General features: G+C 46.2%; 1 protein-coding gene across 3 annotated transcripts in view; it reads left to right on the top strand.

Annotated features, from left to right (window-relative positions):
- Positions 1-23881, top strand: part of TNR (tenascin R) — a 487688-nt gene extending 463807 nt beyond the window's left edge. For all 3 annotated transcript variants that reach the window (XM_027565405.1, XM_027565404.1, XM_027565406.1), the window contains 5 exons: positions 9006-9157; positions 10577-10673; positions 15950-16111; positions 20385-20548; positions 21517-23881. In XM_027565405.1, coding sequence (XP_027421206.1) covers positions 9006-9157; positions 10577-10673; positions 15950-16111; positions 20385-20548; positions 21517-21636 — 695 coding nt within the window. In that variant the 3' untranslated portion in view covers positions 21637-23881. The remainder of the gene's footprint in view (positions 1-9005; positions 9158-10576; positions 10674-15949; positions 16112-20384; positions 20549-21516) is intronic.
- Positions 23882-23979: the final 98 nt, after the last annotated feature.

Genomic DNA, 23979 nt, shown 5'->3' with positions numbered 1-23979 from the left:
TCTCCTCCTGCCTTCAATCTTTCCCAGCATCAGGGTCTTTTCAAATGAGTCAGTTCTTTGCATCAGGTGGGCAAAGTACTGGAGCTTCAGCTTCAGCATCAGTCCTTCCAATGAATATTCAGGACTGATATCCTTTAGGATGGACTGGTTTGATCTCCTTGCTATTCAAGGGACTCTCAAGAGTCTTCTCCACCTGTTATACAGAGTGAAGTAAGTCAGAAAGGAAAATACCAATATAGTATATTAACACATATATATGGAATTTAGAAAGATGGTAATGATGACCCTATATGTGAGACAGCAAAAGAGACACAGATATAAAGAACAGACTTTTGAATTCTATGGGAGAAGGCAAGAGTGGGATGATTTGAGAGAATAGCATTGAAACATGTATATTAGCATATGTGAAATAGTTCGCCAGTCCAGGTTCGATGCATGAGACAGGGTGCTCAGGGCTGGTGCACTGGGATGACCCTGAGGGATGGGATAGGGAGGGAGGTGGAAGGGAGGATCAGGATGGGGAACACGTGTACACCCATGGCTGATTCATGTGAATGTATGGCAAAAACCACTACAACATTGTAAAGTAATTAGCCTCCAATTAAAATAAATTTAAAAAAAGAAAAAAGTCTTCTCCAACACCACGGTGCAAAAGCATCCATTCTTCGGCACTCAGCTTTCTTTATCTTCCTGGACCAGCGATTAAACCCATGTCCCCTGCAATGGCAGGTGGATTCTTAATCACTGGACCACCAAGGAAGTCCTTTAAGACTCTTTACCTTTAATTTTTGCCATTTTAATCATAAAGCATCTTGACACGGACCTCTGGATGCCTCTTGTTTGGGACTCTGCTTCCTGGACATGGAAGTCTGTTTCCTTTCCCAGGTTACGGAAAGTTTCAGCTATTATTTCTTCAAACGAGTTCTTTGCCCTCTTTTCTCTCTCTTCTCCTTCTGGGACCCCAATAATGGGAAGCTAGTACACTTGATGTTGTTCAAGAGGTCTCTTAAACTATCCTCAAGTTTCAAGTCTTTTTTTTTTTTTTTCTGTTCAGTTTGGGTAATTTCCAGTCTGTCTTCCAGTTCTCTGATCTATTCCTCTGTATCATCTAATCCACTGTTGACTTCTCTTAATGTAGTTTTTTTTAACAAGTTATTGTTTTCTTTAGCTCTGTTTGGTTCTTCTTTGTATTTTCCAACTCTTTGTTAAACTCCTCTCTGTGTTCATTCATTCTCCTCCTGAGTTCATCAGGCATCCTTATGACTGTTACCTTGAACTCTATTGGATAGATTGCTTATCTCCACTTTGTTTAGTTCTTTTGAAGTTTTGTCATATTTCTTCATTGGAACATATTCCTATGTCTTCTCATTCTGTCTCATTCTCTTTTTATTTCTGTGTATTGAGTAGGTCAGTTATGTTTCCTCATCTCAGATTAGTAGCCTTATGTAGGAACATCCTATGGAGCCGAGCAGTACACTTGCCTCTGCTCACAGAGTAATATACTCTAGGAGTGTTCCCTGTGTGGGCTCTGTGGGTCCTTCTGTTGTAAGGGGACTGACTCTTGTGGGTATGCTGGCAGGTGGTGCTGGCCCCTGGCCTGGTTGGCTGCCAGGCTCTGAGCCAAGTGGCAGCTGCTGGCCCATGATGGACAGTGCCAGATTCTGACAAGGCTAGCTGTGTGGTCCAGGGGGTCTGAGGCTGATGCTGGATGAGTGGGTAAATGCTTTGTGCTAATAGGATAGAGAAAGGATTTCAAAATAGCACTTGCCAGTACCAGTGTCCTTGTGGTAGGACAGACTCCCGAAAATCACTGTCACCAGCATCTGTGTCCCCAGGGGGCATCCCAGTTACCTTCTGCCTCTTTGAGGGGCTCTCCAAGATAAGCAAGTGGGTCTGACCCAGGCTTCTTTCAAATTATCTCCTCTGCACTGGAACTCACTTGCACTATTTCCCACATCCCAGACTCTGGCCTCAACAAGGGTGGTCAGGAAAGACCTCTCTTTGACCTGAGCCATTTGAGCCAGGACTTGAATGATGAGAATGAATCACACAGAAGAGCATTCCAAGCCTAGAGAAGAGTAATTACTACACCTCGAGGGAGGAATAAGTTTGGCATATTCAGATTAAAAGAAAGCCAATGGAAACAGGGAAGGATACAAGGCAGAGGCAGAGCATGCAGGAATTTATAGGATGTGTTAAGGATTTTAGATTTTTTTCTAATTGCAAGAAGCCATTACAATCAGAGCCACTGATTGGAGAAGCTTTTGGAAGGTCTCAGCAAGTGAGAGAAAGGATGAGATAGTATCACTTTTACATTATAAAAAATATTACCCTGGTTAAAATATAGAGAATAGATGCAAGTGGGGCCAGGATGGCAGGAAGAGACTAGGTAGGAGGCCTTTCCTTGCGATATTAAATCAAAAGCCACAGAGAAGGTCCAGGCTGGAAGCTGCCTGTCTATGATCAATTAATCTGCCATAGAATGGGATCTCCTCATATTAGTAAATCTAAGGAATAGTAAATTATGTCAGAACATTTCTTTGCTGTTAGGGTGCCTTTAGTTGATCTTCAAAGGGAAGATTTAGAAGCCTGTTATGTTAGCCCTTGGTAGGTAGAAGGCAAGTGGTCTTCAGAGCTTAAAGACCTTCCTCAGAAACTCTGCTTAAGATAAAGCCATCCAAGCTGTTGACTGCACAGTTAATTCTATGCTCCCATTGGCTCCTTGAAGGCTCTTGTTACCTCTCTACCTTGATTCCTACTGCCACCTCCCAAATGAGGTCTCACCTCCACTCTCACCCCCATCTAATTCATTCTCCACACTACAGGGAAAATGCTATTTTAAAAACTTGAGCTTAAAGTCCATTAATGAGCTCTTCATCTTATTTCCTTTAGGAGAAGTTCCAACTCCTTAAATGTCATGATCCAGTCCCTCTTATTTCCCCAAGTCTTTCTTTCACCCACTCAATCCAGCTCTTTCTCTTGTTTCCTGGCTGAAACCTGCAGTTTCCCAGATAGACCACATTTTGCACAGACCTAGAATATTCCTCTTCCATCAATTTGTGACTAATTTCTACTTTGGTTCCTAAAATAAGAAGCACTTTCTGATTAGCACTTGCTAACCCCTGTCCCATACTCCAGCACTCACCCTACCCTCACCAGCCACAGGATTCACTACATGTGCACTTCATGTTTTGATAGCTCCTTGTTCAGTTCAGCTCAGTCATTCAGTCATGTTCAACTCTTCGTGACCCCCATGGACTGCAGAATGCCAGGCGTCCCTGTCCATCACCAACTCCCAGAGCCTACTCAAACTCTTGTCCATTGAGTCAGTGATACCATCCAACCATCTCACCCTCTGTCATACCCTTCTCCTCCTGCCTTCAATCTTTCCCAGCATCAGAGTCTTTTCAAATGAGTCAGTTCTTCGCATCAGGTGGCCAAAGTATTGGAGCTTCGGCTTCAGCATCAGTCCTTCCAATGAATATTCAGGACTGATATCCTTTAGGATAGATTGGTTTGATCTCCTTGCAGTGCAAGGGACTCTCAAGAATCTTCTCCAACACCACAGTTCAAAAGCATCAATTCTTCGGTGCTCAGCCTTCTTTATGGTCCAACTCTCATACCCATGCATGACCACTGGAAAAGCCATAGCCCTGACTTAGATGGACCTCTGTCAGCAAAGTAATGTCTTTGCTTTTTAATACACTGTCTAGGTTGGTCATAGCTTTTCTTCCAAGGAGCAAGCATCTTTTAATTTCATGGCTACAGTCATCATCTGCAGTGATTTTGGAGCCCAAGAAAATAAAGTCAGCCACTCTTTCCACTGTTTCCCCATCTGTTTGCCATGAAGTGATGGGACCAGATGCCATGATCTTAGTTTTCTGGATGTTGATTTTTAAGCCAGCTTTTTCACTCTCCTCTTTCATTTTCATCACTTTCCTCTTTGCTTTCTGCCATAAGGGTGGTGTCATCTGCATATCTGAGGTTGTTATTTCTCCTGGAATCTTGATTCCAGCTTGTGCTTTATCCAGTCCAGCATTTTGCATGATGTACTCTGCATATAGGTTAAATAAACAAGGTGACAATATACAGCCTTAACATACTCCTGTTTATCTCTTCTCCAGAGTACTCAGAACTTGGGGTTATATTTGTTTTTTTTCTCCCACCAGAGTGTGAGCAACCTGAAAAATAAGACTGTGTCTTTTGCTTCCCTATATTTCAATCTCCTATCCCAATATTTAGAACCCAATAGACACTTCCTATATGTTTGCTGAATGAATACACAAAAGAATAAACACATAAATCAATTGGAAGATACTGTGAAGGAGGCCAAGGTGGTAGGTTTGACAGCCCATGTGGGCTAAACAGATAACTTTTCCCTGTCCACAGCCTCAGACTGGTTCCCCAAACTTTGCTACCCACAAACACACTTCTGAGAAAAAAGTGTAAGAGTGGGTGGCCAGAGGTGGTCTCACCTGTGCTAATATGAAACGGCACCTTTTGTCTGCAGTTGCAGAGACTTTCTGAGGTTGTTCTCAGAGATAAATACTGATATCATAGTTCAGTTCTGATGCTAAGGCCATTAGATTGGGCAGACACTCTCCAAAGCCGTTAACTCTGACCATTTTAAAGACCACTTCAATAACACAAAGCAAGTAAGGGACAGAGCAGGGACAGGGTCTCTCCTCTCACTCCCAGCCGACTGGGGGCACTCTGTTTGCACTGCTTATCACAGAGCTCACTTCCCTCTACTCAGCATTCAGCCTCCAGATGCCCAACAGAAACCAATTTCTGAGCCATTCTTCCAGTGAATGACCCGATCCTGTTGATCTCCCAATTACATCTAGAAACACTTAGCCGTAAGACATTTCAGTGTACCGATCGCTTGGCATTCCTTTCCTCTCAACTTGGTAATCACAACAGCCTGTGCTTTTAAAAAAAAAAAGAAAGAAAATGGAAAAAAAAAAGCCTCTTTGTCAGGCCAGGTCCTAGTAATTGTATCGAAGGGGAAGAGAAGGAAAGCCTTCCAGTTTTGGTCTTCATTCTAAAATTTCTGCCTTGGAAAAACTACTGTGATGATCTACGTTAGGATTAAAGGTGAGTTTTTGGTATTTTAGATGTATAACATCCAGAGACCTAAGGATGCCCCCCAAAATGCTCTGATCATCTCCTAAAAACATATGAAGCCACAGTGTACACTCAATGAACAAAGCACATTGGGAACCAGTGTATTATATATTATTAACTAAACCAGGGCCCAATAACCCCACAGGAGAATTTAATGGTAAAAACTGGGACACAAGGCTTAAACTCAAGGATAATCAGAGTCTCTTATCCCTCTCGCTCAATCTACACATCTTGGGACCAGCCTACTCAAGACATGCCCACTGGGAAAGAGAGAGAGAAGGAAAGAGAAAATGGGAAAGAAAAGAAGGAAAGAGGGGAGGTGTTTATCCACTCTGCCATGTGGATCTCAACAGAGAAAGCAGATCATTGCACCCCTTAGAGCACAGTATAGCTAACCAATTCCACCTCTGGACTCTTTAAGAAGAGGAGAACATACTAGAGGAACTGTGGAGTTCAAATCCAGCTGGTCTTCAGGCTCATCTGAAGAGCTTTGGTTTAATACTGATTCCTGACACCCAGCCCCCTCCCCCCACCCCTGCCCCAGCATTCTGATTAAGCAGATCTGCTGCAAAACCCAGGGAACTCAATTTTAATAGTCTCTGGTTTGGGAACAATTAATGAGTCTGCTTCCTCTCCACAGCTGAAAAAGAATAATAATTTGATCATGGACTGGTGGTGGGAGGTAAAACTTTGACAATCTTGAAAGCTGGAGTAGGGTAAAGAGGAGTGGTTTCATAGTAAATGTCTCCTTCAAGCTCCCAAGATGTGAATATTGCTGCCCCAGATAGTCTGTACAAGCAAAATGCTTTTGATTCTTTCCATTAATGCTACAGACTAAATTATAGTAAGTGGAATCTCTAAGCCACCTGGTGGACTTGCCGTTTGTCAAAGGTAAGGCAAGTGCATCCGGCAACTATGCATCAGCCCTGCACATGTTTGATGAGCGCCTCCACTAACCAGTCCTCCACTAACCAGTCCTCCACTAACCAGTGGGGGCCCAGAAGGAGGAGACCATGCTCCTTCCTCTCCCAGGGTGCAGTCTGGAACCTTCATCCCATCCAAACTTATACAGTCCTTGAAAGTAAAAGTGAAAGTCACTCAGTCATGTCTGATTCTTTGCAACTCCGTGGACTATACAGCCCATGGAGTTTTCCAGGCCAGAATACTGGAGTGGGTAGCCTTTCCTTTCTCCAGGGGATCTTCCCAACTCAGGGATCAAACCCAGGCCTCCCACATTACAGGTGGATTCTTTACCAGCTGAGCCACAAGGGAAGCCCAAGAATATTGGAGTGGGTAGCCTGTCCCTTCTCCAGGGGATCTTCCTGACCCAGGACACTCCTTAGGTCCACTTTTTCTTAATTTGATTTTATCCCTGTTTTCTGACTTTATAAAAATGCATCCCTTTTTTATATGACAGCCTTTAGATATGTAAAAGCTTCTCTCCTCCAGAACAAGTTATCTCATTGTCCTATATTTGTTTTTGGTAGTTCTACCTTTAAAACAACTAATATCTTTGAGCCTTTTGAAAGGATATAAACAGAAATATTAAATAATCAACATTATCAATGTGAAGGAGCCTATATATGATCATTTATTTGTCTGTTCTAAAGTTTGGCCTGGAGTTATATGTGTATTGGGAAGAAATGTGGGGTTCTGGCCCCTTTAAGGAACTGAGGCAGATTCAGGGGAAAGGGTTATTAGTGCATAAGGCAGAAGTGAGCTGAAGACAAGCATGTTTTATGTTGATCTAAAATGAGAAACTCAAGCAGTGAGAAAATAAAGGAAAAAGGAAGGCAGACAAGCCAGTTGCTCTAAAGACCAGCTAGAGAATATCCTGGAAGCCAGGAAATAATCACTGTGCTCCCAAGGTGGCAAGGGGGGTGGGGGGGAGGTGCTTACTCACACTTGTCCCTGAAATGTAACTGGACCCTCTAGGAACAGGTGGGATCAGGTACTCTAACGAGCTCTTGGACAGGCCGGAGATGCAAGTTGAGAGCTTTTCTATAGCTATCAAGGAAATACATTTTGGAGGGTTAAGATATTTAATGTGAACAAAGAACTTTGAGCTAACTTTAATCTTTGGGGCCTTATATGCTTATAAGATAAATATTTGTTGTGGTTTACTTTCTAAGTCACATACGACTCTTGCGACCCCATGGACTGTAGCCCACCAGGTTCTTCTGTCCGTGGGATTTCCCAGACAAGAATACTGGAGTGGGTTGCCACTCCCTTTCTCCAGGGGATCTTCCCCGCCAGGGATTGAACCTGGGTCTCCTGCTTGGCAGGCAGATTCTTTACCACTGTGCCACCTGGGAGACCTATATGATGTTCGTTAATCATTTGCTGTCTGAATAGATGTAGATCCAGTTAACTGTATCATAGGTTATAGTCCCCATTTTAGTAGTGTAAGGAGCACTTGACCTGGAGTCTGAAAACCTAAGTTCAAATGAACGGAGGAAGTCACGTGATCTTTCTGAGCTAGTTTCCTTCTCTGTAAAATAAGTCTTCAACCTATAACAATGTCTTCCTCTCATGTTTCTTGCAAGAATTACATGGAAATAAATGCACACTTGGTAAAGTACTAGTTCTATAGGACTATTTTGTATTCCCTGGCAGAACATGCCTGAAGCAGGTGGTGGCTTGTTCCACACTACCTTAAATGGAAGGGAACCTAATCCGTGGTGTGGCAGCACGCTGCACAGGCCTTATGCAGGAGGAGTTAACACATCTCCAATAGGGGTCTTGCATAAAGCCTACCAAACCACCAGAAGCTCTTACTAGCACAGATGCGTCGTTGAGGTTGCTATGTTACCTCCCTTGTCTGGCATTGTGCTGCTGCTTGCTCCGGCCCACTGGGTGACTCTTCAAGTGGCCCTCTGTTGTACCTGCAGTGCACCGGTTCTGCCACTAGGGGCCGCTATAGGTTCCCATGAGGTCCCTACCTCACCTCTCTTCATGATTCTGCTACAGTTCGCAGGATGCAGAACCACAGCAGCGCACCACCCTTTCCATTGAACCCAGAGATCATATATTTACAGGGTACCCAAGGCACTTTTCCTCCCGTGGAAAGCTCTGCCTTTAACTAGCTCCCATAAGCTCCTGCAGTCCAGTAAAGCTCCTCCTTCGGGACTTCTGCTTTCTGGCTTGCCTGTTGAGCATTAAAATCTGCCCTGAAGCCAAGCTCTTCAAGACACATGATTTAAGCTTCTCTTTCAGCTAATTAGATATTGTTCTACAAATTGGGCTGTTCTCTCTGAAAGATGAGCAGCAATTTATTTCCTCTGCCCTCTCCTTAAACTTAAACTGAACTGTAAAACATGGCCATTTGATTGTTTAGTCCAATCAGGAAATTATTTTGCATGAGAAATAGATATCCATCTTCTTGCTAATACTAAGCCTGTTTGGGGCATTACTTACGGGTTGCTGTGAAAATGGTGGACGGCTATGCTTAAATCCCTCTCATTCTTTTGAGATGTGGGCTCTGCGGTGATTTATTGTGGCCCATGTATCTGTAATCATCGCCTAAGTAACCCATCACTCTCTGTATTAACATACTTTCACCCTTGCTAGAGGAATATTTTTATTATCCTCATCTTTCTGATGAGAAGACGGATGCCAGGAAGTCAGGCTATTTGCCTAAGCTAAACAAGTGGGGGAGTGGGGGAGTCACACAGTGAACCCAGCTCTTTGGTCTTCAGATCCCATAAAGCTGTATACTGTCTGATAAACCCAACATCAGTTGAAGATTCACTGAGGATTCCTTATCGCTCTTGATGAAGCACTGTCAGATTCTCTAAAATGTTTTACAGTCCAAGGGGCTCTCATGCATAGTGGGAGGTCCCTACCCCACTATGGAAACTGCCTCTTTTCCTGTGCAGGGGGCCGGGTCTTCCCTCATCCTCAAGACTGTGCCCAGCATTTGATGAATGGAGACACTCTGAGCGGGGTTTACACCATCTTCCTCAACGGAGAACTAAGCCAGAAGTTACAGGTGTACTGCGACATGACCACCGATGGGGGTGGTTGGATTGTAAGTATCTATGGCTGTTCTGCAGGCACGCCAGCGACCTTGGTGCCTCCATCCACCTGGCTCGGCACCCATCCATCCATACTTCACCATCCTTTGGCCATTTTTCCATCCACTCTCCCCACCCCTCCACCCTCACCCCACAGGTCCACTCTGTAACTCTGCATCGTCCTCAGGGCCCTTGTTCAGCAGCCCTATCACAGGTTTGAACAGGCAGAGGAAGGAATAAGAATATGAGGCTGTAGTGGTCCAGCCAAGAAAGGGGGACCCAGGAAAATGGCTCCTTCTGGGGGGATAGTTCATGCAGGAGGGTGCCAGGAAAAGAGAGAAGTAGCTCAGAGAGGCCCAGGGGTCTTCCCTGCTGAAAACTGCATCTATGATAAGGAGTAGAGGAGGTGAGTCCCTCGCAGGAGGAGGGAAGTCTCTATGGGGAAGTGATCAGTATCTTTCTGTTGGAGAATCACATATGGCGGAGCAGTTAAGGTGCAGAAAGTGGATCGCCACCTCTATGTACAAAGGCCACCCCTGTCTCCATCCTCTCCTGGCCTCTCCGGTTCTTCCCCAATAGTCTTCAGGGAGCAGAAGTGGTAGGGAAAAGAGAGACTCCATTTCCTATCACGCTCCTCCCATGTCCAATAGGGCAGTACAGAGAGAAGAGAATGGGCAGCCTGGCGAATGGCCTCACACATCACTGCAGGCCACTATGCAGGTGGGGGAGTTCTGGCAGCCTGGCCCGAAAGCAGCCCAGCATTAGCTGAGTCAGTTGCAGATGGAAACCCTACCCCTTCACCCTACTTCCTCCTGAGGATCCCGCCTCCAGCACCAACACACCATGCTGGATTTTTCACAGTGCCAAATGGATAGTTGTTGAATGGAGTCAAACTCTTGGGACATGTCTTCTTTTATGTTTCTGAGATATTTGTGCCTTCTTCTTAAAGCATAATCGGAAGTTGAAGTCGAGGCTGATGTATTGGAGGTTAAATGAAATTAGCACTTAAACAGCTCAGAAAGTGAATGATACACACTTACTTTGCCTGAAACAAGATGATGACGTTACTGGCTGATCTGAAATGGGTCCCATTCTTTTGGTGAAAAATGCTTTCTGCTGCATGCCATGGTGTGAAAAGATGAATTTGAGAGCCTAGCCTATTTCCCTTGACTATCAGGGGTTTGATATGTATCCTGAATCCTTTCTACATGGCAGGGGTGCAAATTAGTGTCAACATCACACCCCAGCCTATTCATCAAGGGCCCCTGGGCTTCAGAGAAGGGCTCCGAGCGTCTCCTGCCATGACCGCTGTGCACATACCGAGCTCTCTACTGCAGTGGTGCTTACCTGAGTGTCTCTGTCACTGCAGATATAAAACTCTGTTACAGTAGTTTTATTCATTTTTTTTCATTTGTCCCCCTCTCTCTTCACAGGTATTCCAGAGGCGGCAGAATGGCCAAACTGATTTTTTCCGGAAATGGGCTGAGTACCGTGTTGGCTTTGGGAACCTGGAGGATGAGTTTTGGCTGGGTAACGCCTCCTTTTTTGTTTCCCTTGGAATGCTACTCCGGCTTTTTGTCCGTCTCTCTCTGTTCTGTGTCCATCTGGGATTATCAGAAACCCTGGGTCTGTTGAGAAGTTGACAGCTCGTGAATTGCTTTCAGTACCTCTTGCTCTGTTTGGCTCCACTATTGATCTGTTTTTATCTTGTGGTGGTGTTTTCCTCTTTGCTCTGTCTCTTCCCATCCTCATTAATAGTCTCTTATGCTGATGGGTCTTGACGTGAGGCAACTTTTACAAAGGGAGTGAGCTGCCTGGTGGGGGAAGGGGGCAGGGGGAGCAATAGGCTGGCGGGTCATCTCTCAGAAGCCAGGCATCAGCCAGCCAGCCTGCAGGCCAGGAGGAAAATGAGACAGTCGCTCAGACCTTGTTCCTTGGAGGAATATTATTACCTGACTTGGGATGGAAAAGGAAAAAATGAAAATGACATTAGAGGTGACCGGCAATTTCCTAGAGGTCTAACACAAGCGGGAGGTGTAGATTGAGAACCGAACTGGTGTGAGAAGGTAAACAGAACCCGACCCAGGCAGATGGCAGAGGAGCCAGTTCCAGAAAGCAGTACATTTATTATTCCCTGCATCTCCCTGTTAGATTTTCACAGTGATCATGAAGGGAGGCCAAAGAAAGGCAATAATTGTCTTCTATATCTGTGGTCTCCTCTCTATCTCCCGCTCAGCCTCACCATCCTTCTCTTGGATGTTCCTATTAGAACCCCGTAACTGGCCTTCCTGCCTCCTGGATCAACCATTGTCTACATGGCCACTAGAACTATCTCCCTCATGCCAAAATCTGAGCAATGGCTAGCCCCATTTGTAGAACTTTTAAATGAGTCCCCATCACCAGCACCTTAGCTATGGTACAAGGCCCTCCTCTTGGGCCTGCTCCCCACCACCAAGAGCCCCATTCCCCTTCCCTGCACCCTCCAACCGACACCAAACTCCAAATATTTTCTTATTGAAGTATAGTTGATTGGCAGTGTTTCAAGTATAATTGCATATTGGCATAGTTGATTGGCATAGTTTCAAGTATGTATAACTGCAAAATGATGCAGTTATACATACACACATAAATACATATACCCTTTTTCAGATTCTTTTCCATTATCAGTTATTATAAGATATTGAATATAGTTCCCTGTGCTATATACAGTAAGTCCTATTGTTTATCTATTGGGTTGGTCAAAATGTTTTTTCGGATTTTTGTGGAAGGTAGTATGGAAAAACCCAAACAAACTTTTGAGCCAATACAGTATTTGTATATAGTAATGTATATCTGTTAACTCCCAATTCCCAATTCATCCCTCCCTTTCCCCATACTCCAAAGCCTTAGAATCACTGTTTCCTTTGCAAGGGACCTCTGCCTATCAACTCTCCCCACCCCGATACACCTTGCTGTGCTTCGCTGCATATTCAAAGCCTCAGCTCACCTCCTCTTCCCCAGTAGGACCTGTCCTAACCATTTTTCTCTAATTTTGCCTGCAGGAGCAGTCTCTCTCTTTTGTGGCCGAAATCAGGGTCTGTTTTCCTTTCTGTTTCTCTTGACTATACTATGTAAACTTCTTTCAGGCCTGGGACCTAACCATATTCATTTTCAACCTCGTTACCTGTCACAGTGGCTGAGGATAGTAGGTACCTAAAGTGTAGATACCAATCAATCACTCAATTGATAAGAATTTATTGAATGCCTACTAGATGCCCAGATCTGTATTTGCTGATGAATGTAATAAAAATAGAAGGTAAAAAAGGAAAGAGAAGTGAATAGGAAAGTATCCTTGCCTTCTAAGAGTTTGCAGTCAGCTTGGGAGGTAAGTGTAAAGCACAGAAATCGATGTGCCCACAGCAGACAGTGCTCATGCTTCCCCAGCCTCAGCCACTGGACGCCACAGTCACTTCTGGGAAACATCTGAACTGTCGCACGCTTGAATTTTCTATATATCACTTTTCAAAAAAATTATTTATTTGGCTGTGCTGGGTCCCAGGTGTGGCGCATGGGATCCTCAGTTGTAGCATGTGGGATCCAGTTTCCTGACGAGGGACTGAACCCTGGCCCCTTGCATTGGAAGCTTGGGGTCTGGCCCACTGGACCGCCAGAAAAGTCCCTATGTATCACTTTTAATAAATGAAATCTATTCTTTCGTGAAAGAAACATCACAGCATTGCCAAAAACAGAAAGCGAGTCATCATGTGCCATAAATAAAAGGGAATCTTAAAAATAAATGCAATGAAAACAGCAAAAATACTAAATGCCAGTTGTTGCTGGTGCTGGTGGTGTTAAAAATGGAGATTAGAAAGTGTTGAGTGTTAAACCACAAAGTTTTTGTTGTTGCTGCTGTTCAGCCGCTAAGTCATGTTTGACTCTTCGAAACTTCATGAACTGCAGCACGCCAGGCTCCCCTGTCCTTCACTATCTCCTGGAGTCTGCTCAAGTTCATGTCCATCGAGTTGATGATGCCATCCAACCATCTCATCCTCTGTCATCCCCTTCTCCTCCTGCCTTCCATCTTTCCCAGCATCAGGGTCTTTTCCAATGAGTCAGCTCTTCACATCAGGTGGCCAAAGTATTGGAGCTTCAGCTTCAATATCAGTCCTTCCAATGAATACGCACAGACTACTAGATCCAGACTGAGAGGAACAGTTAGAATCAGGATTAAGACTTCCCCTCCATCTACGGAGAATTTGGAAATACCTTTCTCCCTACACATATAAAGTTATTTAGTCCTTACTCCAAAAATGGCTTCCTGGGTGGTTCAGTGGTAAAGAATCCACCTGCCAATGCAGGAGGTTCAGGAGACACGGATTCAATCCCTAGATCAGGCAAATCCCCTGGAGGAGGAAATGGCAACCCACCCCAGTATTCTTGCCAGGAATATCCCATGGACAGAGGAATCTGGCGGGCTATAGTCCATGGGGTCACAAAGAGTCAGACATGACTAAGCACATTCCCCAATTACTTCTCGTATCATCAGAGATGCCCTCTCACACTCAGAAACACTGTACTCATCTATGAGCTAGGCCACAGATATTCAGAGAAGGAAGAGTCAGCTTCCTGCAGAAGGCATTGAGAGATGAGTAAAAAGGATGAAGGAGGGAGGGGGATAAGAAAAGAGGGAAGGCAGGGATCCTGTTGACATGAGCACATGGGAAAATGAAAAACCATCCAACTAGAGCAAAGATGCAGCTCAGGGAAAGAAGAAAATGAGGTGAGGTGGGTTGAACAAAGACATGTTACATCCCTCAAGTGAGGAAGGGAAGCTTTGACTTAATGCCATACGTAATAGGGAGCCAGGGAGGGCTCTTAAGTAGAAGCACAGCCTGGTAGCAGTACTCAGGTGAGGGGTAATACTCTGACCATGGTTTATGTTGTCAGCTGGGTTCCCTAGAAGCAAAGTCTGACACTGGGATTCTTGTTCAAGCCATTTATCGGGCGAGTGCTCTCAGAAGTGGGTGGGGGAAACAGGATAGAGCAGGGAGGAGTTTAACAGTGTGATCTTGGTGGGAGATTAGCATTGGTCTGATCCCCAGGGAAGCTCTGGAGCATGAACTGCTCCTCAGAGTTGGTCCCCAGTGGGGCAAGGGGGCTGGGATTTGGGACTACCCACCCCCTACATCAGGCATTGATGGGGCTCTGCCCCAAGGCATAGGGGAGGGAGAGGGTAATTTCCAGAGTGAAGCAACTCCTGTTTGAGTAATAAACCTGTGTGTTGTTAGCAGCTGAGGTTATGTCCACTGACCAGTTAAAGGGCATCTGGGTAGGGCACCACCAGGATCCACCACATCACAAGCCAAGTGTAGGGTACCAGTAACCCAGCAAACAGCAAACAGTTATATAACATGTAATATATAATTAACATAAGGCTTTAACTGTCAAACAGGACAGGGAAACAGAAAGATCCAGGTGACCCTCCATCAGCCATATCACCTCTCTGGACTTCAGCCACGTTTTCAACAAAACAAAGAAACTAGCCTAAGTAATCTCTAAATTCCCTTCTATCTGCAATATTTTCAATTCTAAATCATGGTGTACTCTGAAAAATATCAAATGTCACAGCAAAGCAAGAGGACCCCAGTTCAGCAAGCAGGTAGAAATCAGGAGGACTCCAAGATCACCAGCAATGTGGGGGTGGGGGCGGTTCAAAGTCTGGGCAGGGAGGTCAGAATCAGAAAGATCCAGAGCACAGCCAGCCAGAGCAAAGAGACAATAAAATATGAGAAAATATCACCAAGAAGGATCTGGGCTCTGCCTAACTCTGGACCTCTGGGGTTTGCACCTATTAGATCAAAGGCTAGGAAGCTTAGAGGCCAAGGAGACAGTGGTGGGAGGGCCAAGAGGGTGGGCCGGGGGGTGAGGGTACATGACTGACCAGATAGATGAGTGCAGAGGTGGCAGTGCAAAGATATAACAGGTAGATCCAAGAGACAGGAGCTGGCGTCAGGAGACAGGGGACAATATTCTCTGACCCAGTTATGGGAGCCTCAGGAGGGCTGAGGCAGAGAACAGGAAAGGCAGTGTAATTAAAGGTGGATGGAACCCCCTCCCAGGCTATTGGGTAGGATGTCCAGATCCTCTGGACCCTGAGGGTCCACTCTGAGTTCCCCTGGTCAATGCTCCTACCTCCTGCTTCCTATCACTCACACCAAAGGAGTCACACCATGATGGTGCTCATCATTTTCAACCCACACTGTGGTTTGGAGTGGGAGGTGGAGGGGAGGCAGGGGGCAGGCCTAGGCCAGGAATCCTATGGCTCAGAGCTTGTCAGTTACTGGGTCAGTACTTGATGGCAGGACCCCTGAGCTGACCTGCAGTGGGAACTCACCAGCAGAACTGGGTGGCTTTTTTGTAGGAGGAAATCTGGGGTCTGGTAAGGTCTGATTGGGCTTCCTTGGTGGCTCAGTGGTAAGGAATCCGCCTGCCAGTGCAGGAGAGATGCAAGTTCAATCTTGGGGTCAGGAAGATCCCCTGGAGTAGGAAATGGCAACCCATTCCAGTATTCTTGCCTGGGAAATCCCGTGGACAGAGGAACCTGGTGGGCTACAGTCCATGGGGTCACAGAGTCAGACATGACCTAGCAACTCAACAACAACAACAAGGGTCTGTTAGATAACCAGCTGGGAAGGTCTAAAAGCTAAAGCAACCCAGTATTCCTCCTCTTTCCCAGAACATCTGTTTTGAGGCCATAGTCGCATTCTGCCACCCATGTCTGAAGCCACTGCAGCCAGGCTCACTGCTTTCTTGCCTCTTCTTCACAGGGCTGGACAACATACACAGGATCACGTCCCAGGGCCGCTACGAGCTGCGCGTGGACATGCGTGATGGGCAGGAGACCGCCTTTGCCTCCTATGACAGGTTCTCTGTTGAGGACAACAGAAGCCTGTACAAACTCCGCCTAGGAGGTTACAACGGCACCGCAGGTACCCTGGCCCCCAAGAAGCCCCCGATGGTGGTGGACGTGCAGTAGGGCCCACACTCCAGGCCGAGCTGCACTGGGCAGTGACAGCAGCACCCACAGAGCTGGTGAAGTCCCTGCTGGCCAAGGAGGAGGGTGGAGGGCTGGAAGCGCTGGCTCTGGTCCAGGCTGCCCCCCACCTGGGTTGAAACAGTCCCCTGGAGGAGGGCATGACAACGCACTCCAGTATTCATGCCTGGAGCATCCCATGGACAGAGGAACCTGGCGGGTTACAGTCCATAAGGTTTCTAAGAGTCAGACACGACTGAAGGGACTTTGGCACGCACGCAAGCTCCTCACCACTCAGGTGACCTGCAATCACTTTCTCAAGGACTTCAGTTTCCTCATCTGGAAAATCTTAATAACGATGCCTGCCCTAGTTCGCAGAGGAGACAGAAAAAATAATGTGATAAATAGAGTGAAAGTGCTTTTTGAAGTTAAAAAAAAGTACCATGCGAGGGTGAAGGATTATTTTTCTTGTCTAGATTAGTCAATATGGGCTCTCATCCAGTGAAAGCATAATCATCTATTGTCTGGATAGAAATCTCCCCTGCAATGACAGCTAGGAAAATCATCTTTGAACTAATGAAAATAAGACAGATGCCCCCATTCTGAGCTGGCCCTCCTCTAACAGCAGTCTTCATCACACCTCCATCAGGGAACAAACAACAGCTCTACACGTCCCCCCACAGGCCACATGTCTTTTCAGTCCTCCACAAGAACCCATACAGGCACGTTTTCTGTAGATTTTATGACACTTCCACTAAGTACAACAAGCGTCTCTATAAGCTCTGTTGCATTAAGAGTTTTATCAGGATATCGTATCCCAGTCTGATTCTTAGGCTCTGCCAATCTATTTCCTAGGTTCCCTTCCAGTACATATCCTAAAACCTGTTTTGCCAAATATTCCACTATTTGGTATATGGAGTTATTGGTCCTTTCATTAACTCCAATTATATGGCTAAATGCGAGGGTATAAATTTAGCAGCATGTTCAAGGCTCTTGGAGTTAAGACCATCAAAGTGTTGCCTCTCCAATGACTGCATCTGCTCAGCCGTTTCTCTGCTCAGCCAGGTGTCTTTTCTCCAAAGAGAAGACATGCTTTCCCTTGTTGTTCACATGAGAGATCATGCCCCATGGCAGTCAGACCTGCCCGAAGTGCCCCAATAAAAGATCCAATTTACCCACACTTTGGATGTAAAATAGTCATTTGAAATGGAGTGTATTACACAAAATGTCAGACCAAACCATTTCAGAAATAACCTGATACCAACCACTCCCTAAGATTAGAATCGTGCCTGCAGAAATCCGTCCTTATTTCTCCCACAGAAAGACAAGCAAGCCCTCCCACTTCCTCACCTGGCCGAGCCCCCTCCCTCCTCCTCAGTGGCCCCAGGCTGTGCTCTTGCCTGTTGAACTTGGGCCCAACCTCCGCAGTCTCTGTGTAGCTCTGTCTCACTGCTGGACCCCGTGAAGGTCGTAGCTGTTGGACTGAGCTCTACTCTCATGATTCAGAGGCAAGTCCCACCAACAGTTTTGCCAATCATCAAAAATGAATTGCAGTCTGACCTCGTAGGTCAAATATTCAGTTCATCTTCTTCAAACGATGAGAAGCTAGGCTTATGTAGGCCCCTTCTCTGGACAACTTCACACAATGGTGGTTCTTTCCAGACTGGAAGGTCTCCAGGGAGGAGGAGCCGTCCTGTCTCTGGCATTTACTATTGCCCAAGTCCCCTGGCCTTTATCTTGCATGTTGCTCATCTTTATTGGCCCCACTAGAACAGTGGCCTCTGTGGCCTTCAATGCCAAGTTTGGTCCCTTCTCCCATCTCCATTGTTCTCGAGCCTGCAAAAATCCAAGTCTCTAACCAGGACTCTTAATTGAATTGGAGCTGAACATTACAAGTCAAATTATGGCGAAAAGGTTGTTGAGCAACCTCTAAAAGTTCATCGTGTGAATTGTGAGGACTCATAAGGAGCATAAGGCATGACCTCTGCAAGAACTAAACTTTTATCTGAAAAAGAAACAGTTTGGAAGCAACTCACCACACAATGAAGGGTACTCACTTCCAGTTTAATGTGCGTTTGGAGAAGGGGGGTCTTAGAGGTTGAAGAAGGCTTCATGAAAGCAGCAGCATTTGGCTGGGATCCCAGGGGGAAAGAAACATTCCAGGGAAAGAAAATCCTGGGGGAAAATCACAGAAGGAGCAGTTAGTGTGGAGGGAGGGCAAGTGCAGAGGACCTGGCTGCCCAGGACAAGGTGTGAGTTCAGAAAGAATAGAAAGGAAGCAGGTGGAGTAGGGTGGAGTCAGACCCTGAAGGGCCTTAAGGCCAAGGGGACAGAGGAGTTCTGTCTTAATACGGTGGGCAGTGGGGAGCCATGGTGGGTCCTGAGTGACATAGTGGATGTGGAGTTTTAGGAAGATCCGAGTGTCAGCCTTAAATAGGATAAAGCAAACCTGAGTGAAGACCAGAGACCAGCTGGAGCTGCTGCATTAATCTTGGTAGGAGGTCACAAGGGCCTTGGCTGATCTTAGGAGTTAAGAGAAAAGCATAAATCCAAACAGCAGTTTGAGAGAGAAAAACCAAGACTTAGATAATAGATGGACTGAACGTATGAGGTGGATTTATGAACTAGGAACGGGATCTAGGGAGGAGACAAAGACCAACATCAGGATCATATGTGAGACAGCAGCAGGCAACATCCAAAGTGGAAGCAGGAGGGAATAGTTCCCAGGGAGGGCAGCTTCTAGGTTAGAGAGATAAGCAGAAGATGAGAATATAGAAACGTGGGTAGAGACAAAATAGGGGACTGATGGTAAAGAAAGAGTCTCTAGAAAGTAGGATTAAGCCAGGATTTTTTAAGACACAGGGATTGAGTATGAGTTAGGGTGAGAAGAGATGAAAATGCTAAAATATCAATATATATCTATCTCTATCTGTATCTATATGAAAAAAGGAAAAAAAGTAAGAACTCTTTCTGCCTTCTCCAGGACCTGGAAGAGATGAGAAAGAATGAGTTGTAGGTCGGTGGGATTAGCTCTGGGTGGAGATAAAGCCTGGTTTGTTTAGAGAGGGAGATAAAAACGATGGCATAGAAATAATAACATATGGACTTAGGGACCAAGCTGGCCTGAATGGACCAGGCTTCCCTATAAAAGAAAGACCATCCTCCTAAGAATTAAATTGTGACCAGAAGCACTTGGAGGCATTGAGTGGCCACTGTGAGTGTGGACTCAGGAAGCCACAGGATCAGAGCCATGAGTTTCCCCGGCTTAAAGTGGCCTCGGAAACATCTTAAACAACACTCATTCAATAGCATGAGCCCCTTCACAACATCTCTAACCACAAGTTCTGCCAGAGGCCAGAGGTTTGGCCAATAGTTATAAATTAATTACGATTTAATACCTTACTTAAATACTCAGTTCATATGTGTGGCCTGCACAATATGCCAACAAGAAAACCCCCAGCTTCTAAAAATAGAGATATCCCCATATTTCCAAGTAGTCTATCCCATTTATCAATAGCTCTAACTTCACAGTCTCTACCTACTGATCTTCATTCTTCTCCAAAGAGTGTTTGGTGGAGTTCTGTTTGTTTACTAAATAACCCATCAAATATTTGGAGTCAGTGATCTAGAACCTTGTCTCCCCTTACAAGTCTGCTTTTCCCCAAGATACAGCCCTGGTTTTCCCAATCACTTCTCCTCTAATATGATTAGGATTTTCTTATCATCTTGCTTCCTACAGACAGAAACTCTAGTTAGGTAATGTCCTTCTTCACATGTGGACCCAAGTTCTGAACGAGCAGATATTGACGTGACCAAGGCCTGATGAGCCGTGGGGAAAGCCAGGCTGCACAGTGGTGACCCGGATTACCCAGGGCAACATGACTCATCACTGTCTCCTCTGAGACACAAGGAGCCGTCCGTGCCTGTGTCCCAGTGCTGGCCTGGAGGAAACAGGCAATGGTGGAGAGGGGGAGCTGAGTGAACACATTCTGAGCAGAAGGTCAAGGGAATGAGGAACTGAGTTGGAGAGAGCAGCACAATGTAGGGGACCCCAGGAGCACGTGGAGAAAGAGCTCAGTGTAGCCAGGCCGAAGCTGAATAGACACAGAGAGGTAAGTGGAAGGTCTCTGAAGCAGAAGCCAGGTTTGTTGGGCCTGGGTCAAATGTCCAGAACGTTGAGACGAAAGAATGACAAATTGGACAGCTTCAAGCATGTGTTTTTTTCCCAGGGGACTCTCTCAGCTACCATCAGGGCCGCCCATTCTCCACGGAGGACAGAGACAATGACATAGCAGTTACCAACTGTGCCATGTCGTACAAGGGGGCTTGGTGGTATAAGAACTGCCACCGGACCAACCTCAACGGGAAATACGGCGAGTCCAGGCACAGTCAGGTGGGTGAAACTCTGCCGCTGCATAGATGAGCCAGAGCCGTGCAGCCCACGTGCCTTAGCTTCATCCTTCTAAGCGCACAGGTGGGCCTTGCATTTCCTTTTTAAAAAGATACACTCAGAGTGTTGAGAACGGATTATTATAAAGAGGAAAATAATGCAGACACTGAGATAAGAACAGGACAGAGTCAAAGCCAGAGGAAGAAAAGGGGAACACACCCGGATCCGGGAGCTAGAACTCACCCAGAGAAACCTTGATGACCAGTCAAGTCCCATTTCATTTCCTCCTCTAGGATATCCCGTGAAGAGCTTATCAAGTTCAGGGACAGCTTCATCCAAAGAAGGTTCGGCTTGGCTTCATCCAAAGAAGTATCCTAGGAAGGGAGAGAGCAGAAATAGCAGTGTAAAAGAGACCATGTCTCCCCATTGGAGACTACACATCCATCAGCTGGGCCGGGCGATTGGGTGACCAACTGGGACCTCTCTGGTTTTAGCACAGGAAAGGCCAGCAGCCAGGGGCACCCCTTAGTCCTGGGCAAACCAAGATGGTTGGTCACGTGATAGATGGAAACCACTTAACACTCCCATCAGGAGTGAGCAGTCAAACACAGTTACGCTCTTCAAAATGCTTCTATACTGTTGGGAATCTGAAATTCAAATTTACTGGTGCATGCAAATCCTGAAAGCCCAAACCAGAAAGCCAGTGATAAGGAAAGACCTGCTACACATTCCTATTATAGGCCCAGACCACAAGCATGCCTAAAGAGAAAAGCTAGGAAAAAAAAAAAATCTCTGTTTTTTTGGCCCCTTTTTTTGGGGGGAGGGAACTCAGCCACAAAGCTTCAAGTTAATGGAAAAGGGCTAAATGTTCATCTTGGATTCCCCGCTCTCAGCACCCTCTTTCTTTTCAGGCTGGGAGTTCACTTGAGTGGGGAAAGGTGATCTGACATGCTCATCTTTCTCCTTCCCAGGGGATCAACTGGTACCACTGGAAAGGCCACGAGTTCTCCATCCCCTTCGTGGAGATGAAGATGCGCCCATACAGCCACCGTCTCGTGGCGGGGAGAAAACGGCGGTCCTTGCAGTTCTAAGCAGTGGGCGGCTGCGAGCCAACTGACCTTTTCTGTCATTTGTTTGTACTTTATAATATGAAACAAGGGGTGGGGGACATAGTAATGTGCTTTGCAACATGTTAAGAGTGTTTGAAGGAAGCGGGATGTAGCAGGAATCAGTTGAGAATCAGCAGCTCATGGTTTCTGCTGCCCCCGTGCCTGCCCTTCAGTCTCCATGCTCCCTCCTACCCAGCCATCCTTAACCATCCCCTTTTTTCCCACCAAGGAGGAACAGTGAGACATTTTCTTAAAAGACCAACTCAAAACCAGATCGTGGAGTCAGATCGGTGACAGGCATGTGCCTTCTTTCCTGCCCTCCTTCTGAGATACCCTTAACTTCCAGGAACCGAGCTCTGGTCACTGCCTTCGGTGGCCGGGTTCTCACACCAGCCCCGAGAAGAGAGAGAGAAGCTCCAGCAAGAGAGCTTTGCCAACAAGTCCCCTTAAAAGGAAACAGATTAACCTCATCCTGTCCCAGCAACCCAAGTCCTTTGTAATGGGCCAAAGATTCTCATCAAACATTCTTAGTCTTACCAGCCAAGTGTCCTCTGTCACCTCCTATTTTCCAGCCAACCCATCCTTTGCCCACTTCCATCCTACCTTAAGATCCCCTGTGGCCTCACAAGCCCAGCCACTGTTTTGGAGTCTAGTTCCCAAGGTGTTGCTTGCACCTGGCCTGGGCTGCACAGCAGCCGTGTGCCTGAGGGTCATAAATCCCTGCCCCCTCCCTCAGGTCAACTTTCTTTGAAGCTGGAAGAGGGAGAGAGCTATGGTTCACAGCACTTTGGGGTCAGACACTGAGGGGAAAGACAGAAGCAGCAGATCTGGGCTCCCCTCGGAACCTGCCATTGAGATCACAGGTGCCCTGGGGAGCATAGATCCCACCCAGCTGCATTTTCTCTATTTCTGCTCCTATTTGTCATGATTCTTTTTCCCTGAATTGCAAACTAAAGTCTCAGTTCTGAGGCTCTCATTTCAGCCAGGGTCTCCTTAAGGCAAGTGGCTTAATAAGAGTCAGGAGAAGTTATATGACCAGCCAGCCATTCCCCTGACTGATAATCTCTGGGAAGAGGTGGAATTTCAGGGTTTGGGTTTCAGTTTTCTCCTCTTTCTTTTGGTCCAGTGAGAAACAGGAATGACCCCCTTAATGAGGTGAGCTCATGAGAAGCCTTTCTCCATCTTCTTTTATTATTCTGCCTTTGAGAGGAAAAATGAAAAGTGCCAGAGGAAATTACATCTAAAAATCCAAAGGTGAATAGGGGAGAAGTATAGGCCTACCTCCCGTTTTATGAGATGTGCTCTCTTCGCTAGCATGATTTGATTTTTACACCCAAGAGAGCTGGAGGCTCTAAAGCCATGACCCTTCAACTTCTCCAGCCAAATGTCAGCTACAAACATTCCTGTGGGGTCTGCCAAAATTCATGCCCATCTCCCCAGCCACTTGTTTCCTCCTCTCTCTCTTTCCTTAAGGCCTCAGGTTTGGGTTTTTTTCTTTGTAATATCCACCTTTAGTCAAACTGAGGCATCCTGGGCCTTTCCTAGCCAATCACTGGACGAGCCTGAGAGCTGGCAGTTTTCTAAAGGAAACATGCCCAATGTAACTGAGCTCTATTAAGCAGGGAAGGACAGTCTGTCAGGCTGGCAACCACGTTTCTGATGTAACGAGTATGGAGTCAGCTGCCCCTTGCCCTCTCCCTTCAGTAGATCTTCAAGGTCTTGCTCACTGCCCGCTGCCATGGTGTGCGTGTGACTGTCAGACCAGTGGCGGAAATGGAGGTGACATTCCCATTTCTCAGTTCCCCATGGGCTTCAAAAAACTAGGGGGAAGGAAGAAGAAACAGAAACAAGTCTTTCAAGAAACCCGTTAATTAAGATTTAGCTAGAGAGTGGGAGCCCAGTGAACAGCAGGAAGCTTGTTAGATGAGGAACCTGGGGTCTCAGGGGTGGGCCCAGCTCTGCCGCGTTTTGGCGCTATGACTTCGGGAAGGTTGTTTCACCTCTTGGGGTTTCAGTTTCCTCATCTGGTTGGATGAGACTAAAATGGCTTCTAACTTCCCTTTCGGTTCTGACGGTCAGTTAGGCTAGTCTCTGATCTGAACATGGAAACTGGCATTGGTGAGCGAGCAGAACTAAGTAATGAAAATTCACTAGAAGCCCTGCTTTATGAAAGACAGAGAAAAAGAAAAGCTGATTCTGGAGTCATCAGTAAACATATACACATGTACATAGACACACACACACACACGAAAACATTGCAGAGAAGACTGTGCCAAGGAAGTGGCTGGACTCATTTTATCCATAAAAGCAGAACCGGGGTCCTGG

The sequence above is a fragment of the Bos indicus x Bos taurus genome, chromosome 16, assembly GCF_003369695.1.
Source record: "Bos indicus x Bos taurus breed Angus x Brahman F1 hybrid chromosome 16, Bos_hybrid_MaternalHap_v2.0, whole genome shotgun sequence".
Taxonomy (NCBI): domain Eukaryota; kingdom Metazoa; phylum Chordata; class Mammalia; order Artiodactyla; family Bovidae; genus Bos; species Bos indicus x Bos taurus.
This window is presented reverse-complemented; position numbering and strand designations above follow the sequence as displayed.